General features: G+C 44.1%; 1 protein-coding gene across 2 annotated transcripts; it reads right to left on the minus strand.

The window, feature by feature from the left end:
- Positions 1–1,657: 1,657 nt before the first annotated feature.
- mapk6 (mitogen-activated protein kinase 6) lies at positions 1,658–17,294 on the minus strand. Of its 2 annotated transcripts, none has more exons than XM_053419808.1 (8): positions 17,068–17,294; positions 11,658–12,564; positions 11,242–11,559; positions 5,455–5,599; positions 4,916–5,080; positions 4,594–4,789; positions 4,227–4,344; positions 1,658–4,102 (listed from the first exon to the last, which is right to left on the minus strand). In XM_053419808.1, exons 2-8 carry the CDS (start codon positions 11,892–11,894, stop codon positions 3,008–3,010), a joined length of 2,274 nt encoding a protein of 757 aa, XP_053275783.1. In that variant the 5' UTR covers positions 11,895–12,564; positions 17,068–17,294; the 3' UTR covers positions 1,658–3,007. The 2 variants fall into 2 exon arrangements, with proteins under 2 accessions (XP_053275783.1, XP_053275781.1); XM_053419806.1 differs by lacking the exon at positions 17,068–17,294 and adding an exon at positions 13,281–15,232.
- Positions 17,295–18,791: the final 1,497 nt, after the last annotated feature.

An 18,791-nucleotide genomic window follows, 5' to 3' on the forward strand; every position in this document is an offset into this window, starting at 1 on the left:
TACCAAGTGACCAGATAAAAAACAACACATAGCTGGCCCATGTTCTCCCAGCAGGAAGCACCAGCTTCCCGGGCGCAGCTGCAGTGATTATAGTGAGGCAACCTTTGTCCTGCAGCGTTTCTCTTCCTGTAAAGGTGGATTTGTTTAAATGACGACAGAGTGTAGTCTGGTCAAAGATTTATTTATATTCCGTTACAAACCAGTTCATGACCTGGTCGTCTCCCTTGTTCAAACATTTATCTGTGAGGAAACAAGCAGAGTATCGAACTAAAACATACACACCGTACAATTCCATGTGAAAACAAAGGCTAATTATTTTAACATTAAAGTTTCAGTCTTTGCGGTGCACACAGAGGTTAGAAACTTGCTTCAATAAGGTAAAAGGCATTGGTTGAAAGTAACTAAGTACATTTATTCAAGTACTTCTCCAGAACACTGCTGCTACACTGGCTTCCCTCCAAAAAGCTGCTTTATTAAATAAACTTGACTTACTTTACATGTTTTCCTATGATTCAGAAGGAAATATAAACTTTTTACCCCATTGCATGTATTTCACAGCTATTTTACATTACAATTTTACAAATACCTTATTTATTATTTTTATAATATCATAATGGATTATACCAGATGCTGGTTTAGTTATATTTCAGATTTATACATCAATGATGATAAATCAGTAATGATATACTGGCTTTTTCATTCTTGAATATATAAATTTACTTTTTTCTTAATGCAACTCTTTCTGGGAGTTGAAGATTTTTTACAGCTTGGAAGATTTATTTCATTTAATAAACCAAAGACCCATTTAGATGGATATATACCACATTTGAGAAAATAAGCAATTCCCCATGACCAAGATATAAAACCATTTTAACTTTTGCATCTTATACATTATCCATTTAAGCAGATACCTCTGCGGGTTTTTCTTCAACTTCCAGAAACTTAAATCTCAATTTTTAACAATAACAAACTATCAATTAATCTGTCCCACTGTCATTAATCTGTCGATCTGCAGTCTGTGTCGTCTTGTACGGATGTCACATTATGTTCTCATGCAGTTGTCTTGCCTCACCTCTGTGTGTCCTGTGAACGAGACACTAACATCAAACCATTTAGTGAAGATGTGGCTCCTCCCTCCACAATGTCATCACAACCTACAGGAAACCGTTATTTCGACAATAAGATGTTGTCACCGGTTCTGTCTCAACCAAGTTAACACGGTGAGAAGCTTGGAAACGGCGTCTTGCGTTATGCATTATCTGCTGACAGGGAAATGCGTCACTGTTGCAGAAAAAGCAAAAAAATCTTATGGCACAATCTGAGAAATGTGCATTTTTCTAAAGTAAATTCTGCTTGTAGCAGCTTTAACCCAGGTGGGAATCTGTGTCCCCCGTAAACAGCTCTGAAATGTGGTGTTGCGACTGAGCCAGGCCTACATTTAGATGGTGAGTCAAAGCTCGTGTCCCCAGCTCTGTGTAATTTAGTCTGCCTGTTTAGACATTAACAGTGAGTGTAGAGGTAGCAACATCTCCGTCAGCACAACCACAAGATCCTTGTCGGAGAAAAGGCACCGTCGTCTAAATGTAAGTTCCTAAAACACGAGTTAGCTCAGGGATGAGGTCATCACTGACCAGTAACAGAGAGAAGCACTCTTGACTCTTTGCCAGTAATTTTTATTTTGAGATATTTTGTAGAACAGGGGAACCAATGATTACAAAAAAAAGTCCATAAGTGTCCTACATGCTACACCTTAACCTAATTCATCATGCTTGCCTGGAAAAAGTACATAGAAATTTAACAAAAAACGTACAATTAAAACTGATGTACATTATACTCACCATTAACTTTACTTTTAATGTACCTTTCTCTTGCTTCCATGCACGCATTTTTTTTTACATTACATTGAGATAAAAAAATTAAGACTTTTAGGCGCTTCTTGAAACCATAAAGCAGTTTTTCCACTAAAACAGAACGCACCTTTAAATAAAACAAATAATGAACAGATAGAATGATTTCCATTGGGACAAAATTGATGGAAAACAGAAAGCCTCGACCTCTTTTTAGAACCAAAGATGAATTTGCATCCTACCATAAAACAGAAAGGAACACTTGCACGCCCATATAGTGCCGAAATGAAAATGGAAGTCTGTCCAACTCTTCAATCTCCAATAATCACATTGAAACAACACGTCTTTTTTGATAAAATAAATATCGCACATCTGCTAGAAATAAATAATGATTACTGAAACACCTCACTATGTTAAATGCTTAAGTGAGACAGATTTCATCTACGCGACCACTTCATTTCATGGCATGAGGATGGTCATGTGTGTAAAGCACTAGTGCGGCTTCGAGTGTCTCTCGCGGCTGTTACCTTGAGGTAGATAACACATTTACATTAACGCCTACGATAATGGTTGCTGCTGGCATCATGTGTCAGATTTACAGTATGAAAGGATTTAATAAGGAAGCTTTTCTTTGGGGGAAATGGTATAAAGTCAAAAGTGAAATAGAAAAAAAGAAAGACACCTCATCCACCTTTCCCCCCCGTGCGAGTCCAATTCCAGGAGAGGTTGTTTGAAAGCACTTGAAAAGCCTACAGCAACGTTAACGTCTAGCATCCTTCTTTGTGTTACATCCGAACCTCGTTTCTTAAATCCTCTCCTCCCTCCTTCTACTTGACTTCTCTCCTGCTCTGTTCATCTACAGTACTTGAGTGTGCTAGTGACTTGCCAGTTTAGCAATGAGGGTGTGGACGTTAACCCATGAAGGCCTGGTGGTCAAGGCTCAGAGTGATGACCAGAAACTCTTTAAATATAATAAATCACCCCTCAACTCTTAAAAAAAAAAAAAAAAGAAAAAAGAAAAAAAGAACTAAAAATTATTAAAAAGTAACCATAATTAAAAAAAGGTATGAAATGATTCAAGTACAATAATATACCATATTATTAAAAAACATAAGAACAAAACGGTCTAGATTTTGCACTGTGAGGAAGGATATATTTCTTTAATTAAGATGCTTAAAGATGCTGCTGTACGTTTTGTGGGCAATCTGTGGGGAGCATTTGACAGCGCAGGGGGTGAGGGACGCCTGGATGGATTTCAGAGGCAAGTCATCGGTGCCGTCAAAGCCGGGCAGGGCCAGAGAGTCCAGCTGCATGTTAAACACTATCTCTGTGCTCCTGCCGAGGAAGCTCTCGTCCAGGTCTCTCCCCTCCGAGGGCTCCGTCTCTGGGCCGGCCACAGTGTCACCGACCACCTCTTCCTTCCGGCTGAACAAGCGGTCCAGGTAGCTGGTGTAAGTGCTCTCCTTCTGGAAGTGGTCCTCATTTCGAATGTCCCAGCACGCTTCATCGATCAAACAGCCGTTCTCCTGCACCCTCTCCCCAGACCCGAAGCTCTCCCAGGGTTGAGAAGGCCTGGGTCCGTCCCCGCAGACTACTCCTGAACCTCCTCCTCCCAACTGGGCCAGGTTTACCAGGCACTTCTCCTCCTTCTCCTGACTTATGGACTTGGACATGGAGCCTGAGCGGGGGGCCTCCAGCAGAGAGACGGAAGTGTTGAGCTCGTTCAGTAGACCCACTTCACTGAGCAGGGCCACCTCCTGACAGGGCTCGGGCTGCAGGCTCAGTTTGATGGTGCTGGCAATAAAGGAGTCAAAGTCAAAGCCTTGGTTCTGCTGGCTTTGAGGTTTATCCGTCTGGTGTTTCTCCTGCTCACTGTCCTTCTCCACCGGACTCTGGGTCTTCTCGGCCTCCTGCAGTGCGATCTGGGCCTTAACCAACCCGTTCTTCTCGCACTTGCTCCTAGCCTTACGGTCCGCCTTCTCCTTGCTCTGCTGCTCTTTCCAGTTGGAGAGGTCGATGATGAGTTTGGGCTCATAGTAGTGGTTGACTTCACTGTCCCTCCAGATCAGGTTATCCAGGTAGGAGGGGGACACCGCCTTGTAGTTACAGGTGTGGCTACACTGCAAGTCACAGTATTTGTTCTCGTGGTGGTCGTCCTGCCAGGATCTCTCTGGCGGGAACGCACTGGAGTAGTCGTAGGACGGCTCATCCAGGAACTTCTCCCGATCTCCATCCGCATATTTACGAGGATCAACCTGCAAAGATACAACAGCCCATTTAAAAAAAAAATATATATTTAAATGTTGTGGGAAATAGAGGACAAACTATTTTTTTTTGGCACGTGTATAGAGACGATTTTTTTCAAAGTCCAAAACACACCTGGACCTCCTCTTCATCTGTTACATCAGAGAGGGCCCTGGGGTCGACCTGAACTTCTTCTGGGTCATGGGTGCTGTGCAAGTGCCAGTCAGCCTCTGACAGCTGGCTCTCATGATACCTGATGAGTGAGTAAGAAAGAGACTCTTTATTACACAAACTCAAAAAGGCTCCAGTACAGGATCTACCTAGGCAAACCATCCATTAAAGTCATAAAAGAAAGAGAAAAAACTTTTACTGGTCAGGTGGCCTGTGTGTCCATATGGTTACTGCTTAGTAGAGCGTAATATTTTACACAAATGAAAAAGATAAAACTTTGAGTCTAAAAAGTGGAAACAGAGAGCAGTAGAGGGAAAGTGAGCAGACATACCTGTCCCAGGTGTGGCTGTGGCTCTGGTCCATGAGCAGGATATCATCTACTTCATCCTCAATGTGGAACGGGTGCAGAGATACAGGTTCATCCAGGGGGAAGGAGTAGTCGACCATATAAGGGTGTGCAAGGGCCTCCTCCGCAGTCAGACGATCCATAGGGTTAAAGGTCAGGATTTTCTCCAGGAAATCGAGGGCTGCCGAGAGAAGAGAGGGAGGAGAATGAGATAACTGAAAAACACGAGATGTGATATTTGACAGACGTTCAGAAATACTTCATTGGTATGCGAGTGTCCCTGAATAAATAAATAAGCGGAACTCACCCTGTGGACTGACGTCAGGCAGCAGCTTGGCCAGTGGCTTGTGAGGGTTGGACATGTCGCTGCGGATGAACACGGGGATGACACTGTGGAGCTCCTGCCGGTCTTCCTCCCGCAGCACAGGGATGGACTCCAGGATCAGCTGCATCTGCTCAAGTTCGTGGGCTCCTGCAACAAAAACCATGAAGCACTGTCTTACTAACAGAATGAAACAACATCCAGCTTGTGCATGACTGAGTTAGTTAGATTTGAGCCAAGCTAAGTGTGGCAGATCATGAGAGCAGAGATGTTATTTGCCCTGTGTTCAGCTCAGGGCAGATTCAACAAACAAGAACAGTCTGTCTCCACCAGCTGGATTTGCAAATGAAAGTAATAAAGGACAGCAAAGGCTGATTCTCCTGTCTGTTCTGACGCAAAGACACAATGACTCAGAGTAGCAACATCGGGCTCGTCAGACAAGTCAGTCAACTTCTTTGCTATGAACACTGCTTGCCTGTATGTTTGATCATGAGGCAGGCACAGGAAAAATAATCACCATTTACCTGCAAAGAGGGTTTTCCCTGTGAGCATCTCAGCAAATATGCAGCCAGCCGCCCACATGTCGATGGCTTTGGTGTAGTTGTTTGGAGAGAGCAGCAGGCGAGGAGATCTGTACCACTTGGTGACCAGACCTTCAGAGAGATGACCCTGTGGTAAAAGGAGACGAGACACGGTGAGTGTTACTCTGGTTAAAGAAAGAATGACCTTAAGCCACAATTGTCCAAAAACGGATTAACTATTGTGTCATCATGTTTGGTTCATTCCCACTAAAGAGGCCCTGACCTTCACTGGTTTCCTCAGTAATAGGCAAGTGCTAAACATGACTTTATGTGCCTTCACGTTTGCAACCCAACACTGCTGCTAACACGAGTCACACAGCAAACAATGCCTGCCGGTGGGTGCATAACTTCCCACCTACTGTGCCGTCACCTTGATGAACCCAGGCTGTGCTGGTCACGTGCACAACACAACGAGATGGCAAAGACGCCGGAGACAAAAAAAAACTGATGAAAGGGGGGGAGACCAGACACGTGTAGGCCTTGTCAGCAGTCTGAGAGAGCAGGATAATCCCCTACTACCACACACTGACACACCAATGACACCAATTTGCACTCCGCTTTCAAACAGTGCTCGACTATTCACAGGGACAGAGGACACTGAACACAAAGAGAACTGACCTGTGGGAGTGTGTGTGCGTGTGTGGGGGGAGGGGGGGGGGGGGCGTGCATGTGTACACACTGGGACACTGGGGGAGGGTAGGTGGTAAAACAACACTCTCCCTGCCTTGGTCTTTTATGCACTGGTAGTTTGTAGTGAGACCAAAATGGTCTTCTCACCACTGAGCCAGGCTCCTGTTTCGGCCCTAATTTAGCTACAAATACTTGATGTCACACTATCCTGCAGTGTGTCATTGCTCTGCATGCCCTTGTTTTGATAGGTCTATAAATGACATGCCATATAGACTGCGGACACAACTACATCCTTCAGGTAACCAGGGTATCCGTTGTATGGGTCCAGCAGAGAGTTTCATCGGGAAACTTGCACAGAGGACGAGGGCAGTAAGATGGTTGCATCATACAAAGGGGAAACCAAAACTCCTGGCTACAACCTGCTGGGCTGTCTAGCACCCACTCTCAGAGATGGCTTGTAAATAGTTTGATTTATGGGATTGTGGTGGAGAAATTCGTGCAACCAGCTTTGCAGAGTATTGCAACAGAGATGTGATTATGTCTGCTTTAGGAGGTCGGGGTCGCTGCATAAGGACAAGTGCAGACTGGACTCTGAACTAAAAGAAGCAGATTAGAGTTCATCTAGAAGCTCTGGACAAAGTGCATTTTCAGCCGGCTTTTTCCTTTAACTCAGGGGTTTTCAACCAGGGGTCCGCGGCCCCCTGGTGATCCGCGATGGCATTGCAGGGGGTCCGCGAAATTTGCTTTGATATTTCAAGACATTTCCAGATTACTCTCGAATATCGTGAAAAATATGTCTAAAATAATATAAAGGTGATGAGGGGAACCTTGAAACCGGCGTGGGGCTAGAAACTGCCAGTAGTTTCACCCTGTGCATGTGTGTTAAAGGTAGATGTAGAAGAGCGGTTGAGCTAGGTAGAAAAACTCTCAGGATGTCTTGGAGATGTAGTTTGTATGATGGGAATTTTTATTTTCCCAAAAAGAAGGCCCAAAGGGGCAGAATCAATAATGAAAATATTAAATAAAACAAAAGAGCGAAAAACAAATGCCTTGTAATAAGAAAAATCAAATGTCATAATAGCCAAAACAATTAATTGCAATAACAGTCAACTTTACCACGTTCGCTGGTTGAGAAACAATTTCTTAGGAGCGCTCTAGACACGCACACACAGAAGTACTACTCACGCAGTAGGTGGGATGTGCTGCTGGTGATCATGAGGTTAAACTTAAGTAGGCCTCAATTGTTTGTGATATTTTATGATTATAATTATTTACATATTCTGCATTACTTTGTCATCTTCCCTATTCAGTTGTAGCCCGTTTATGTTGATTGTTATTGATCACCGTTACTTTAACGCTCTCTCAACATGTCAGCTACATGTCTGTACATTTAAGTCATGAACGTTATATATTGATGTACATATGGTTCTGAGATGCAGTACAACTACAAACCGCATTTAAATTTTGTTTACAATTCTTAAGCACTGAAAATCAACCGTTTTTTACACATTTTTGTGGATTTGTTTGAGGTTTTTAAATAAAACCAACATAGAAAACCAAATGTTAAAGATTCCTTCTATCCACACACACGCACGCACGCACATCAGTGGGCCGCTGATTAGTTTCTAGTCAGAATGGTGGTACCTGGGACAAAACCAGTTGAAAACCCCTGCTTTAACTGGTTTTCAAAGTGGGTCAAATATCACAAAGACAGAGACAGACATTAAATCATCAGCCATCTCGATGCCTGAGGCAACAGTTGGCGAACCTGATCTAGGTTAGATCAGGCTGACATTTGATGAGTCATACCAGGCTCCCACAGTGCATCAGGTTTAGTCACAGCAACCTTTCGCATGTCGGTCCAGGTGTGAGTAAAGGTAGCTGGTGTTGAGTGAGTGAGAGCTGTGCTGCCTCACAGAAGGTGGGCCGGAAAACGACAATGATAAATTTCCATAACCACCCACAAATTCATGAAATCATTTTACAGGAAACATGACACTCTAAAAAGAGACATGTGGAGCCTCACTCTGGTATCACAAGACATTGGACATATGGACCTTATTAGCAGATAAACTATTTTAATCCGGTTAATGTGAATGGTTTGTATTAATATAATGCTTTTCAAGTCTTGACGACCACTCAATACACTTTACATTACGGTTTGCCATTCACACAGACATTCATACAGTGCATCTATTAGCAGCACATGCGTGATATCTCCATTAATTGCAGCTACTTCTGGTTCTTAAAAGCAGAACCATCTTTTCAGGCTTGAAACAAAAATAAAGAGTGATACCAACTCCCTGAATTTCATCATGTTGACTCAACAGCCTCTCTCTGGTTGGATCCTGTGAAGACTGGTGCCAGACAGGCCAGTTGCTGACTGAATAATTGGGTCAAATATGTATGTGTGTGCGTGTGAATGTGTGTGCTCCTACAGTTGTGGTTTGTGCAGGATACGTATGTAGCACAAAGGACCTCTATGAACCCTATAACATTCCTGAAAACTTTAGCATCGCAAATGACTGAAGTCTACACAGCCACAAGCAAATATGAAGACTCTTGACTGTAGGATCTCAAAGTTCTTATTAGTTAAACTATTCTAACTTAGAGTAGCAGGCAAACTGACCGTTTAACATCCACAAGTTATCAGGTATGTCCCCGTCAACTTTGGCTTAAGGTCTAGAGTTAGATCTTAACCCTATATCTGGTAAGTAGTAAATCATTTGACTATCAGATGTGACCTGATGTGAAAACTAATCCAAGCAGATGCAACACTACTTAGTGAAGACGCACATTATACGTGCGACACTATCCTGGAGTAGTTTACAGCCTCAGCCGCCCTAATTTATAACTAAAAACAGCTTGCCTAGGAACCACCAATGCTAAAGCTAAATACTGGAGTGCTATACCCACAATATTCTGTAAATGTTATCCTTCAAATAAGGCTCCTGGCAAGGCTCCCACAACAAGACAAAGAACTGGCTGGGAAAGGGAGGTGAATCGGGGCTGGGGAAGCTAGAGTGCACGTGAATTCCTGTCATTCTTGATCCTGGGCCACCATGAGGGCTGGCCCTTAAAACGAAGCCATGCAGGACTAATCAAAGCTTGTAGGGAATCACAAAGAGTTCTGTTTTTAATGCCCCGTAATATAAAAAGTTGGGATTTTAGGGGGAAGAGGTGGGATCAATGCCCTTGTGCCTACACCGCTGATGCCACGCCAGAAACTCAGGTTCACTGGCAAAGAGCGCCCCTTTATTTAGAAACAACGTTATTCAAATAACACGCACTCATTCCACTCAGCTGCTCCTGCAAGTAGAGGGTGGTTATGAGAGATTTGCCCCCAGTGATTTTATCCAAACCAACACTGAAACCAACTGTTTTTTTATGCCTACACACTTCACTGGATGCCACAGTGTCATGCAAGGACTTTCTAAACAAGCCTCATTTGGTTGGAGACACACTGAAGCCTACACACACACACACACATAATCAAATGAATGTGAGTGCCATGAGAAAAGTGGTTGGCAGAGATCTCAGTGTGCCCCCCCACACACACACACATCCCTATTGTTATCACAGTAGAGACAGATAAAACACAACAATGCTGGTTGGAAAGGAAAGGAGGGTCAGAGCCTGTTGAATTCAGTCTGACTACAGTGTTTGTATCCTTGACAAAACCCTCAGGCAGCACTAGTCTGCTGCAGCACGTCAGCAGACAATAGTCGAACATGAGATAGCTGACCACGGTAAAGCAGCTTTTCAATACCCACTTGCCAGCATATTTACAAATCAAGAAAAAGTGCTTATTGGAGGGAAAGTAGCCCACATGGCAAACAATGACTCAAGGGAGGAACGCAATAACTATGGGTGAGTGGCTACATGGACCAAAATGTGTGAGACACTCACTTCTTCCCTTGTTTTCCATCTCTTATTGCAGAGACCTATTGTCTTCCCCTAAGATGTGACTAATATGATGACATACAAGTCAGAGCAGAGAATGTGACGAGCCTGCTTGTGGTGGTGATGTAGAAATGAGCAGTTCTGGTAAACAAGTGTGCATAAGTCTGTCTCAGAGTGATGTAAGACGTGGCAGGATTCTGTCTGTGTAGGGGATATGAATGAGGCTGTGCCAGCCAGAGGGATCACATCACGTGAGCCACTTCAGACCCACCGATGACTAATCCAAGACACGTGTAAGCATCTGACTGAGCGAGAGAGTGAGTGAGACCTAGACCTAGATTCCCCACATCACACAACCATATGGCCTTTGAGGGGAATTTGCTCATCCTGTTACTGAGGGCTTGCCACCTGGCTACAATTAGACAACGTTATCCACACTTCTCTCATACTACGATAAACGCCACATGTTGTGTTAAGATCTGGCTTTTAAGGCCCAGGTTTACTTAATGCTGGAACTTGATGAGAAACGAAGAAAAGGTCTTGCAACAACCAAAGTAGACCTAGTTGTCACAATACTACAAGTTATGTGCTTGAAATTGGTTAACAACCTCAATGCATTTAGAATAGAAGTAAGTATGCAAGCTTGTATATAAATACATTGTCAACGTTTAATCCAGTGTTTCCATAAAGGCTCTGCTGCCTCAACATCATCGTTAAAAAGCTCGAGACTGAACCATTTCGGTTGGGCACACAGTCCGTTTTAAATATTTATTGTTTCCTTAATACACCTGGGAATGTGGATTATCCTCATCTTTGTTAAACCACATTATCTCGAGCCCACTCATTTGTATATTTAGACGTGGAGTGGAGCCCATTTCCAGATCCGATTGTACACACTGTCAGATCCCAGGGTTGTGGTTTCCACAGACTCTTTTCTCCTGAGAAGGGAAACAGAGACGCAGCCTCCAGGAACCACGTCTGTTCTTGTTTACGCTCCTACTGTGGAACTGCGTCATTCTGGGAAACGCTGCGTTATTATGAAGCAACGGAAACATCTTGTATCAAAGCACTCTTCTTAGAAACTCAATGAGTGCAGGTTTAACCAAGTTAAACGTGAAACCACCTGAGAATCATACTCCAAATTTCCATGAAAACACAACAGGCTAGTTTAAACAGATACCCAGAGGCACATCCTACCTTGTGAGAGTAATGGGGGTCCATGATGCGGGCCAGCCCAAAGTCCCCAATCTTCAGTACCAAGTCTTCGGTGTTGACGAACAGGTTGGCAGGCTTGAGGTCACGGTGCAGCACATTGGCAGAGTGGATGTACTTAAGGCCTCTGAGAAGCTGGTACATGAAGAGCCTGGCGTGGCCCTCCGACAGAAGGCCCCTTTCCAGCAGCTGACACAGGTCAGTCTCCATGTACTCTTGCACAATGTAGACGGAGTTCACCTCTGTCAGGGACACCACGTCCTCCGTAAGCCTGCGGCCATTGGGGCCCAGTGTCTCAAACACCTGGTGACACAAAGCAGGGAAGGGTCAGCAGTGAAAGTCAGTTTTCAAATGGAAAATGAGGAAACGCATTGATCTTCCCTCGACCACTCGCAATTTACCTTGACAATGTTGTCGTGGTCCAGGCGTCTGATGATCTTGATTTCCCGCAGGGCATGCTTCACACTCTGGGGGTCGGTCAGGATAATCTTCTTCACAGCCACACGCTTGTCACAGTCCGTGTCGACTGCAGAGAACACAAGGCCGTTCCCCCCGTAGCCCAGAGGCTTCAAGTCCATGTAGCGGGAGCCCAGGTCAAAGCCGTGGATGTTCATCAGCGACTCAAACTTCTCTGCCATGATGACTATTTGGGCTGACACACCAAGTGTGTGATATCACTAACCCTTTTGGTCTCCGGCCTGCTTCAAGTTCCAACTTTAACACCAGCGCAGGAATTTATTGGACAATTCCCCTGCTACTTCAGTGGCTTAGCTAACCGACCCTTGTACAGATGGCTGCCGAGTCCCCCCCCCCACCCCTATCTGGCCGTCACTGTCAGATGTGGGGCACTAAAGTGTAGTGAAACTTTCCTTCCATCTTCAATACGGGGAGAAATTATAAAAAGGAGATATGTAGATATCTTTAAATGAGCAGTTTCTTGTGTAGACTAGTGTTTCTAAACTGCAATGGAATGGACTTTGAGGCAAAATTTTAAAAAAAGCACCGAGACTATGTTAAACTATAAAAGCTCGTAGTTGCATCCTCACAGTGCAAATACATTCAGTGTATGACTGGTCCTGAGCAGCATGGTGTGAAATGTGCCTTAAATGCACCGTTTATTTCCCTCCACTAAATTAGTTTCTCTATTCTTATGAGTGTGATCTTCCTGTGTAGTCTCCTGATCTATAGAACTGAAATGAGTCTGGCCTTCTAAGTCTTCAGAGTCAGTTTACACACCCTCAATGATCGGGTGGCTCCAGCTCGCCACAGTCACAATCAAAGCTATCCTCCATTTTACGTCGGTATAACCTGAAAGACAAGAGGGAGTGAAACAACAGACGTCAGATGGGTGTGAAAACATATTCCAGTGATGGTTTTAAGTCCATCAGCTAACAACAGGATACATCCAGTGAAACCAGCTTCCCTTCCGGCTCGGGAGGGAATGGTAATGGAAACGAACCCCTCCCCCGCCGGGTTTCGCCGCCTGCTAGTCCGGTTTCTGGGTATCGTTAAATTGAGAGATAATCCACAGAGGCTCAGCTAATTTAACACCCATGATCCTTCTTTACTCAACACAGTTCAACACTAAACCAGATGTGGGTCGCAGTTTGACTCCATTGCGCTTATTCGTGGCCTCGCGTGTGTCCGGCGGAAAGAAAAAAAAAAAAAGCCCCGGAAAGGAAGCACAACGGCGGCGTGACACGCTGCTGACAGACCCCGGTCTACCTCCGTTTACCACAGCCCCACGGTCCCCTGAAAACACACGTACATCCCCAGTGGGTACGTGGGACTCAAACCCGTCAGCCCGCGGTGAATCTAATGAATCTAAAACACGGTAAAGGGGTGAAAGCGGGCGGCAACGCGAACAAAGGAGCGGTTGTTGGCGGAGGCTTCTGACTACGTGGTGCAGGCTCCGGTCGCTTAGCGGCACAAAGCCGACGTCGGTAGAAGCGGTGAAAAACGACCATTAGTCCACAGAGAGACGCGCGACACAGACAGACATGGACGTGTGAGAGGAGACTTACAGTCCGTGTCCTTCGCATCGGTTCCTTTGAGTGTTTAATCAAACCCAGTCCAGGTTTGACTGAGCTCCGCCGCCTGAGCTCTGCGGGTCCTCATCGCCATTAGGCTCCGATACCACTGCACCTGACGTCACGGCGCTGCCTTCACGGGAAACTCCGCTGAGAGCCCTTCACTGACGGCTGTAATTTACTGCGAGCGACCTATGATTAATCACTTATCATATCAATAACATGTTTGATATGTCTTTGTTGGATTACTATTAATAGTATTATTATAATTATTATAAATAACTTGAAACGGTTTTTAAATTATTATTACCACTACAAACAATTCGATTAAGATTGGTCACTTTTGAGGCATTATTATCAGCGTATTAATTATCTCCACATGTGAGTAACACTCAACATATGAGTAACACAGCAAGTGACACACTCAACATCTGAACAACACACCAAGTAACATACTCAACATATAAGTAACACACCAAGTAACACACTCAACATATGAGCAGCCCACTTAACATATGAGTAACACATCCAACATATGAGTAACACGCTCAACACATGAGTAAGACGCTCAATATATGAGTGACACACTCAACATATGCGTACCACACCAAGTAACACACCCAACATATGAGTAACACACCCAACATATAAGTAACACCCTCAACATATATGTAGTCAAACATATTAAGTAGTCATGGGACATATAAGTACACAACATGAGTCAAGGCACATTAGAGAGGATACGAACAGATCAGTCGAAAAATAGATTCAGCAGTGCAAAAACACTTAATGGAAATTAATGATAAATACATTTGTACTCTAGGTTTCATTCACTAGCAATCAGAATGTACTTTGTCTATTTACAGCAATTACATTGAAACTGAAGTGATGTTTTTTTGATTATATATATTATATAAAAACGTTTTATATTTATTTAGACAAAGTCGATTCTGACTTACTATGAACTATGTGGGTTTCTGACAGTCCTGCGTAACACAGTAATGTGTTCAATCGGTGACATATGGCACCACAGAGCTTGATGGTGTTACGATTTACACGATTTTTAAATGATCGAGCGGTACTTGAACGCAGCAGGAGTCATTCAAAAGATGTGTCTGGGGTTCGAAGCGGCGGATCACGTGACCGCGGTCGATTCAAAATGCAAGTAAAGTGTTTACAGGATCGTGCACAACACGATAACATCATCCCAGTGATGTTTGCAGTAAACAGGATTGTTATGAACATCTCTGGGTACAGACACAGCACATTTTAAACACAGCTCAGCGCAGACACTGCAAAACCCTAAAGTATAGTGACAGTGTGCAGACATAGGCCTATTTCTGGAAGAACAAACATGACATAATTATTTTAGCTGTCACTTGTATTTTGTTATGAGCAATAGATGAGTCATTCAAATTAAAGATTTTTTTAAAAGTGAAAACATTGTGTGTCTTCCCTGATTTGGAGATTTCAGGGTTTTTATTTCTTCTCTAGTAATTATTTCCCAAATTCACAACCAGAAAATTCCAACATGTCAACTATTATTGCTCCATCTCGGTTGTGTGATCACCAATACATGATTTAGTTTTCAGACTCTTGGCTATAGATCTTATTTTTCTCTGCATTTGTCACCCATGCATGTTTACATACTGAGGGTGGTGTTTGCGTCCTCTCCGCAAAGAGCCCGTTGTTGTCCGGATTTCCTATTCGTTTGCCTTTAATCGGTATTAGCGTTGTTGTCCGATGGCCTCGCACGGCATCGCATTATTCAGTGGGAAGGATCCCTCTGACGGGTCGTTCACTGCGCCTCGAGGATTTAGAAACTCCATCTGGCGCATCTCTGTCCTCCAACACGTCCGGAACAACAACAACAACACCTCAAAACAAGAGAAGATCAGCGGGGACGCACTGATTATCTCACTCCCCCGCTCGGATCCCTCCTTCAGACATGCGGATGGTACGTGTGGAGGCTGTGGATGGATGCAGGGCTGTGCGGTGGGATGCAGTGCGGTGGGATGTGGGGCGGGTGGGCAGCAGCATCACAGCCGCAGCAGTCTACATCAGCATCCGCAGGGCAGACCATGTGAGGAGCCATGTGCCCGAGAATGCAGATGCCTCCTCACACGGGCCGGGGTGGGCTCTGCGATGGAGAGCCACTGCATGCGGACTGGAGCAGTTGCGACAGACTCTGGGACGCATGGGAAGCCCACACCTCACATTCTTGCTTCCACTTCATGTCGTGGTTTATAATGATATTTTCATTCCCATGCCTCAACCCAAAGACATTAAGTTATTCAATATCTTATTAGGATCCTTCTCGTAGTGAGATTTGAAAGAGGCTTTGATGGGTTGTTTTCTGTTTGTTGACAATGAAGTTTGTATTGTTTTTAAAAATAAAGAACTTGTCTGAGTTTCTTCAAACACAGAGTTCTATTCACAGAGAACGCTTTGAAGGCTTATTCAGGCTAAAAATAAGACTTTGTTTTGATCCTCTGGGCTCCTGGAAGAAAGTAGAGCTGCAGACTGATTTTATCTTTGCTCTGAGGCCCCTGAGCTGAGGAGACAGACTCTGGGATGCATGTAAAGCCCTCACTTTAATTTTCAGTGTATTTTGTGGTTTATAATGATATTTTCCCTCATGCATCAACCCAAGAACACTACGTTGTTGAATATCTTAATATGATCTCTCTCTTAGATTTGAAAGAGAAATTAATTTCTTGAGAAGCATTCAAGGAAGCTTTTATGTATTTTTTGCTGTTTGTTGTTTTTAATAGGAAAGACATTATGAACGGTTCTTTAAATACAATGTTTTTGTTTTGAATGTCTTATTCATGCCATAAATAAGCATTTGTTTTGATCCTCCGGGCTCCTGGAAGAAAGTATATAGCTGCAGACGGATTGTATCTTTGCTCTGAGGCCCCCGAGCTCGAGCCGATTAGACAATTCGAACACCGTGTCCTGCTGCTGTAGCCGAGGGGATCCACTGCCAACCTCTCTCACAGCCAAAATTCACTGCATCCTCCACAAATCAGAAACTCAGGGAGACAAACTTTCATTTCATCCCGGAGGGCACGCTCTTTGCAGGAATGTTCCTTCTCGCTGACCTCTTGTTCTCTTTCATAAGACTTGCTGATGACAGGCCACATCAATGGTTAAATATTAGATTTGTAGATAACATATTGGCACTTGCTGAGTGCTCTTTCACCTCCGCTGTAAAGCCACACACCGTGGATCACCCCATCTGTTATATTAATAACCAGATAGAGATAATAGGCTCACAGTTAGATTCAGAGACGACAGCTTAAAACAAATATAACCCTGCTGTCAAACACAATTACAAACAATGCGTTTCCACTAGGGTCTGCTGCAGGGCCCCGTCTGTCACACCATGAGACAAACAGCTGATATCAAATATTAAACCAAACACTTATGAGCAAGATTCTACTGTGGACCAACACTTACACTGCTGTGTTACTGTTACTGTATAAAACACTGTGTGGTCCCGGAGAAAACAAACACTGTTTCAATCCAGGAGAGTACATTGCATCCCCTGGGTCACCAATGAAGTTATGAACGTGCTGTCATGACCCTCTCTCTCTCAGACACACACACACACACACTCACACACACACACACACTCACTTACACAGGTGTTCTGTATGTTTCACCTCCTCTCCTTATACAATTCTCAGTCTCAAGCCCACACACGTCCTCAGCATCACTGTCACGTCAGATTCACATCCCCTCGTCCTCGTACGTAAAATGAAATCATGCCACTTACTGAGGCCGGAATTCTCCAGAGACCCCCGGAGGAACATAGTATACCGAGTTCAGCAGTCCATTCAGGAGAATCTCTACTATATCCAACAGTGCAAGTCTGACGGTGCGGACAGGTGGAGCGAAGTGTCAGTGCACACAGTCCAGAGTCTCCCTGCACTTGTGCATGTACGTGCGCATGTGTTCTCAAAGCCTTCAGGAGTGTGTTGTCCTATTCCATGTGCCACTGGTTGTGAGGTGGAGCTCCATGGAGAGTTAATATAGGCCCAGCCGGGAGAGAGAGGCGGAGACTGCTCTGTGTATGGTTTGGCCTGTCAGTGTGCCAGATCCACTAACCCCTTGTGTGTGTGTCTCTCTCTCTCTTTCCCCTCTCTCTTTCTTTCTTTCCTCTGTCATTTTTTAGATTTTTCTCTTTCATTACTTTCTCTTCATGTCTTTGTCGTCAGTCGGTTGCAAGCAGACAGACAGAGCTAATCTCCCTCGGCCCGGAAGAGACCTTTGCAAATCCAGGCCTTGTGATTCAGGATTCTTATCTTGTCTTTTTTACATCAAAGGATTACACAGTCATATAATGGATTACGGAAACCCTGCCAAACAATTGAACAAAGGGAAAAAGAAATGTCCATCCAGCTTAAAATAAAGCTGAAAATGTTCAGATTATGGCACATACACACACAGTATTGTTGGTTTATTACATCTGCTCCTTTCTATTTGTTTGTTGGTTGCTTTGTCTGTTTGTTTATTAGCGAGTCTTCACAAAAACTACTGAGCAGATTACCAGGAAACTCAGTGTAAGGTGTTTATGGGTCATGGAAGAAGCCATTACATTTTGGTGCAGATCCAATCTAGGGGGTGCAAATTCAGCATTTAAAAAATGTATTCCTTGGGAATAATTCATGACTCTTGATGAAAGCAATCAGTTACAGGTACATGGATACAACTGATATTTATCAGTGTTTAAATTCTGGTTCAGCTTGATTGATTTTGAGGGGGTTGTTGGGCCTTGCCGTATCAATGTTGTGCAAAAACAGTGCAGACAATATATGCGCATGGAGTAAGTGCATTTATGTGTGAGAGCCTAATCCTCTGAAGGGAATTCTTTGTATTTTATTGCTCTCCGTATGTTGATCAGCATTAGCAGGGGGTTTCGTGAAGTTGTGCTTTGCCAGCGAAGAGTCAGCACCGATTCCTCTAGAGAATAATTCCTGTTTCTTCCGATATCCTACAAATCCATAATTTTTTCTCCCTGACACCCACATCTCTTATTAGACTCAGAACACCACGTGGGGTCTGCCACCTCGCTACCTGCCAGACTCATCCCTCCAGCACGACTCCCGCCCCCGTCTCGATGTGCTTGTCGGGTGGCAGATTGCAGGCGTCTCAACAGACCGCCGTGTTTGCACTGTGAGGAAATGTGTGCGTGTGAACTTGTTTGATATTCAAACCAGATTGCTGCAGGGTCTGGATGGGCTGTGTGTTATCAAAATATCTGAATGGACGTGTGAGGAAATGAGGGCAAAGCTGCGGGTTTGTTTTTATATTTTCCATGTCATCTCACTGCTGTGTCATTATTGCTTCAAAATGGACTGATGGTGTGTGATGCCTGCAGCAGCATGTGTGTTTGTTTGGGCTTTGCTGCTGTCAATCACCTGTATGACACTCACACGACAGCCTGTATGGGCCATGCTGGTGGTTGGTGGAAAAACACTGTTAATAAATGAATGATTA

The sequence above is a fragment of the Pleuronectes platessa genome, chromosome 1 (assembly GCF_947347685.1).
Source record: "Pleuronectes platessa chromosome 1, fPlePla1.1, whole genome shotgun sequence".
NCBI lineage: Eukaryota > Metazoa > Chordata > Actinopteri > Pleuronectiformes > Pleuronectidae > Pleuronectes > Pleuronectes platessa.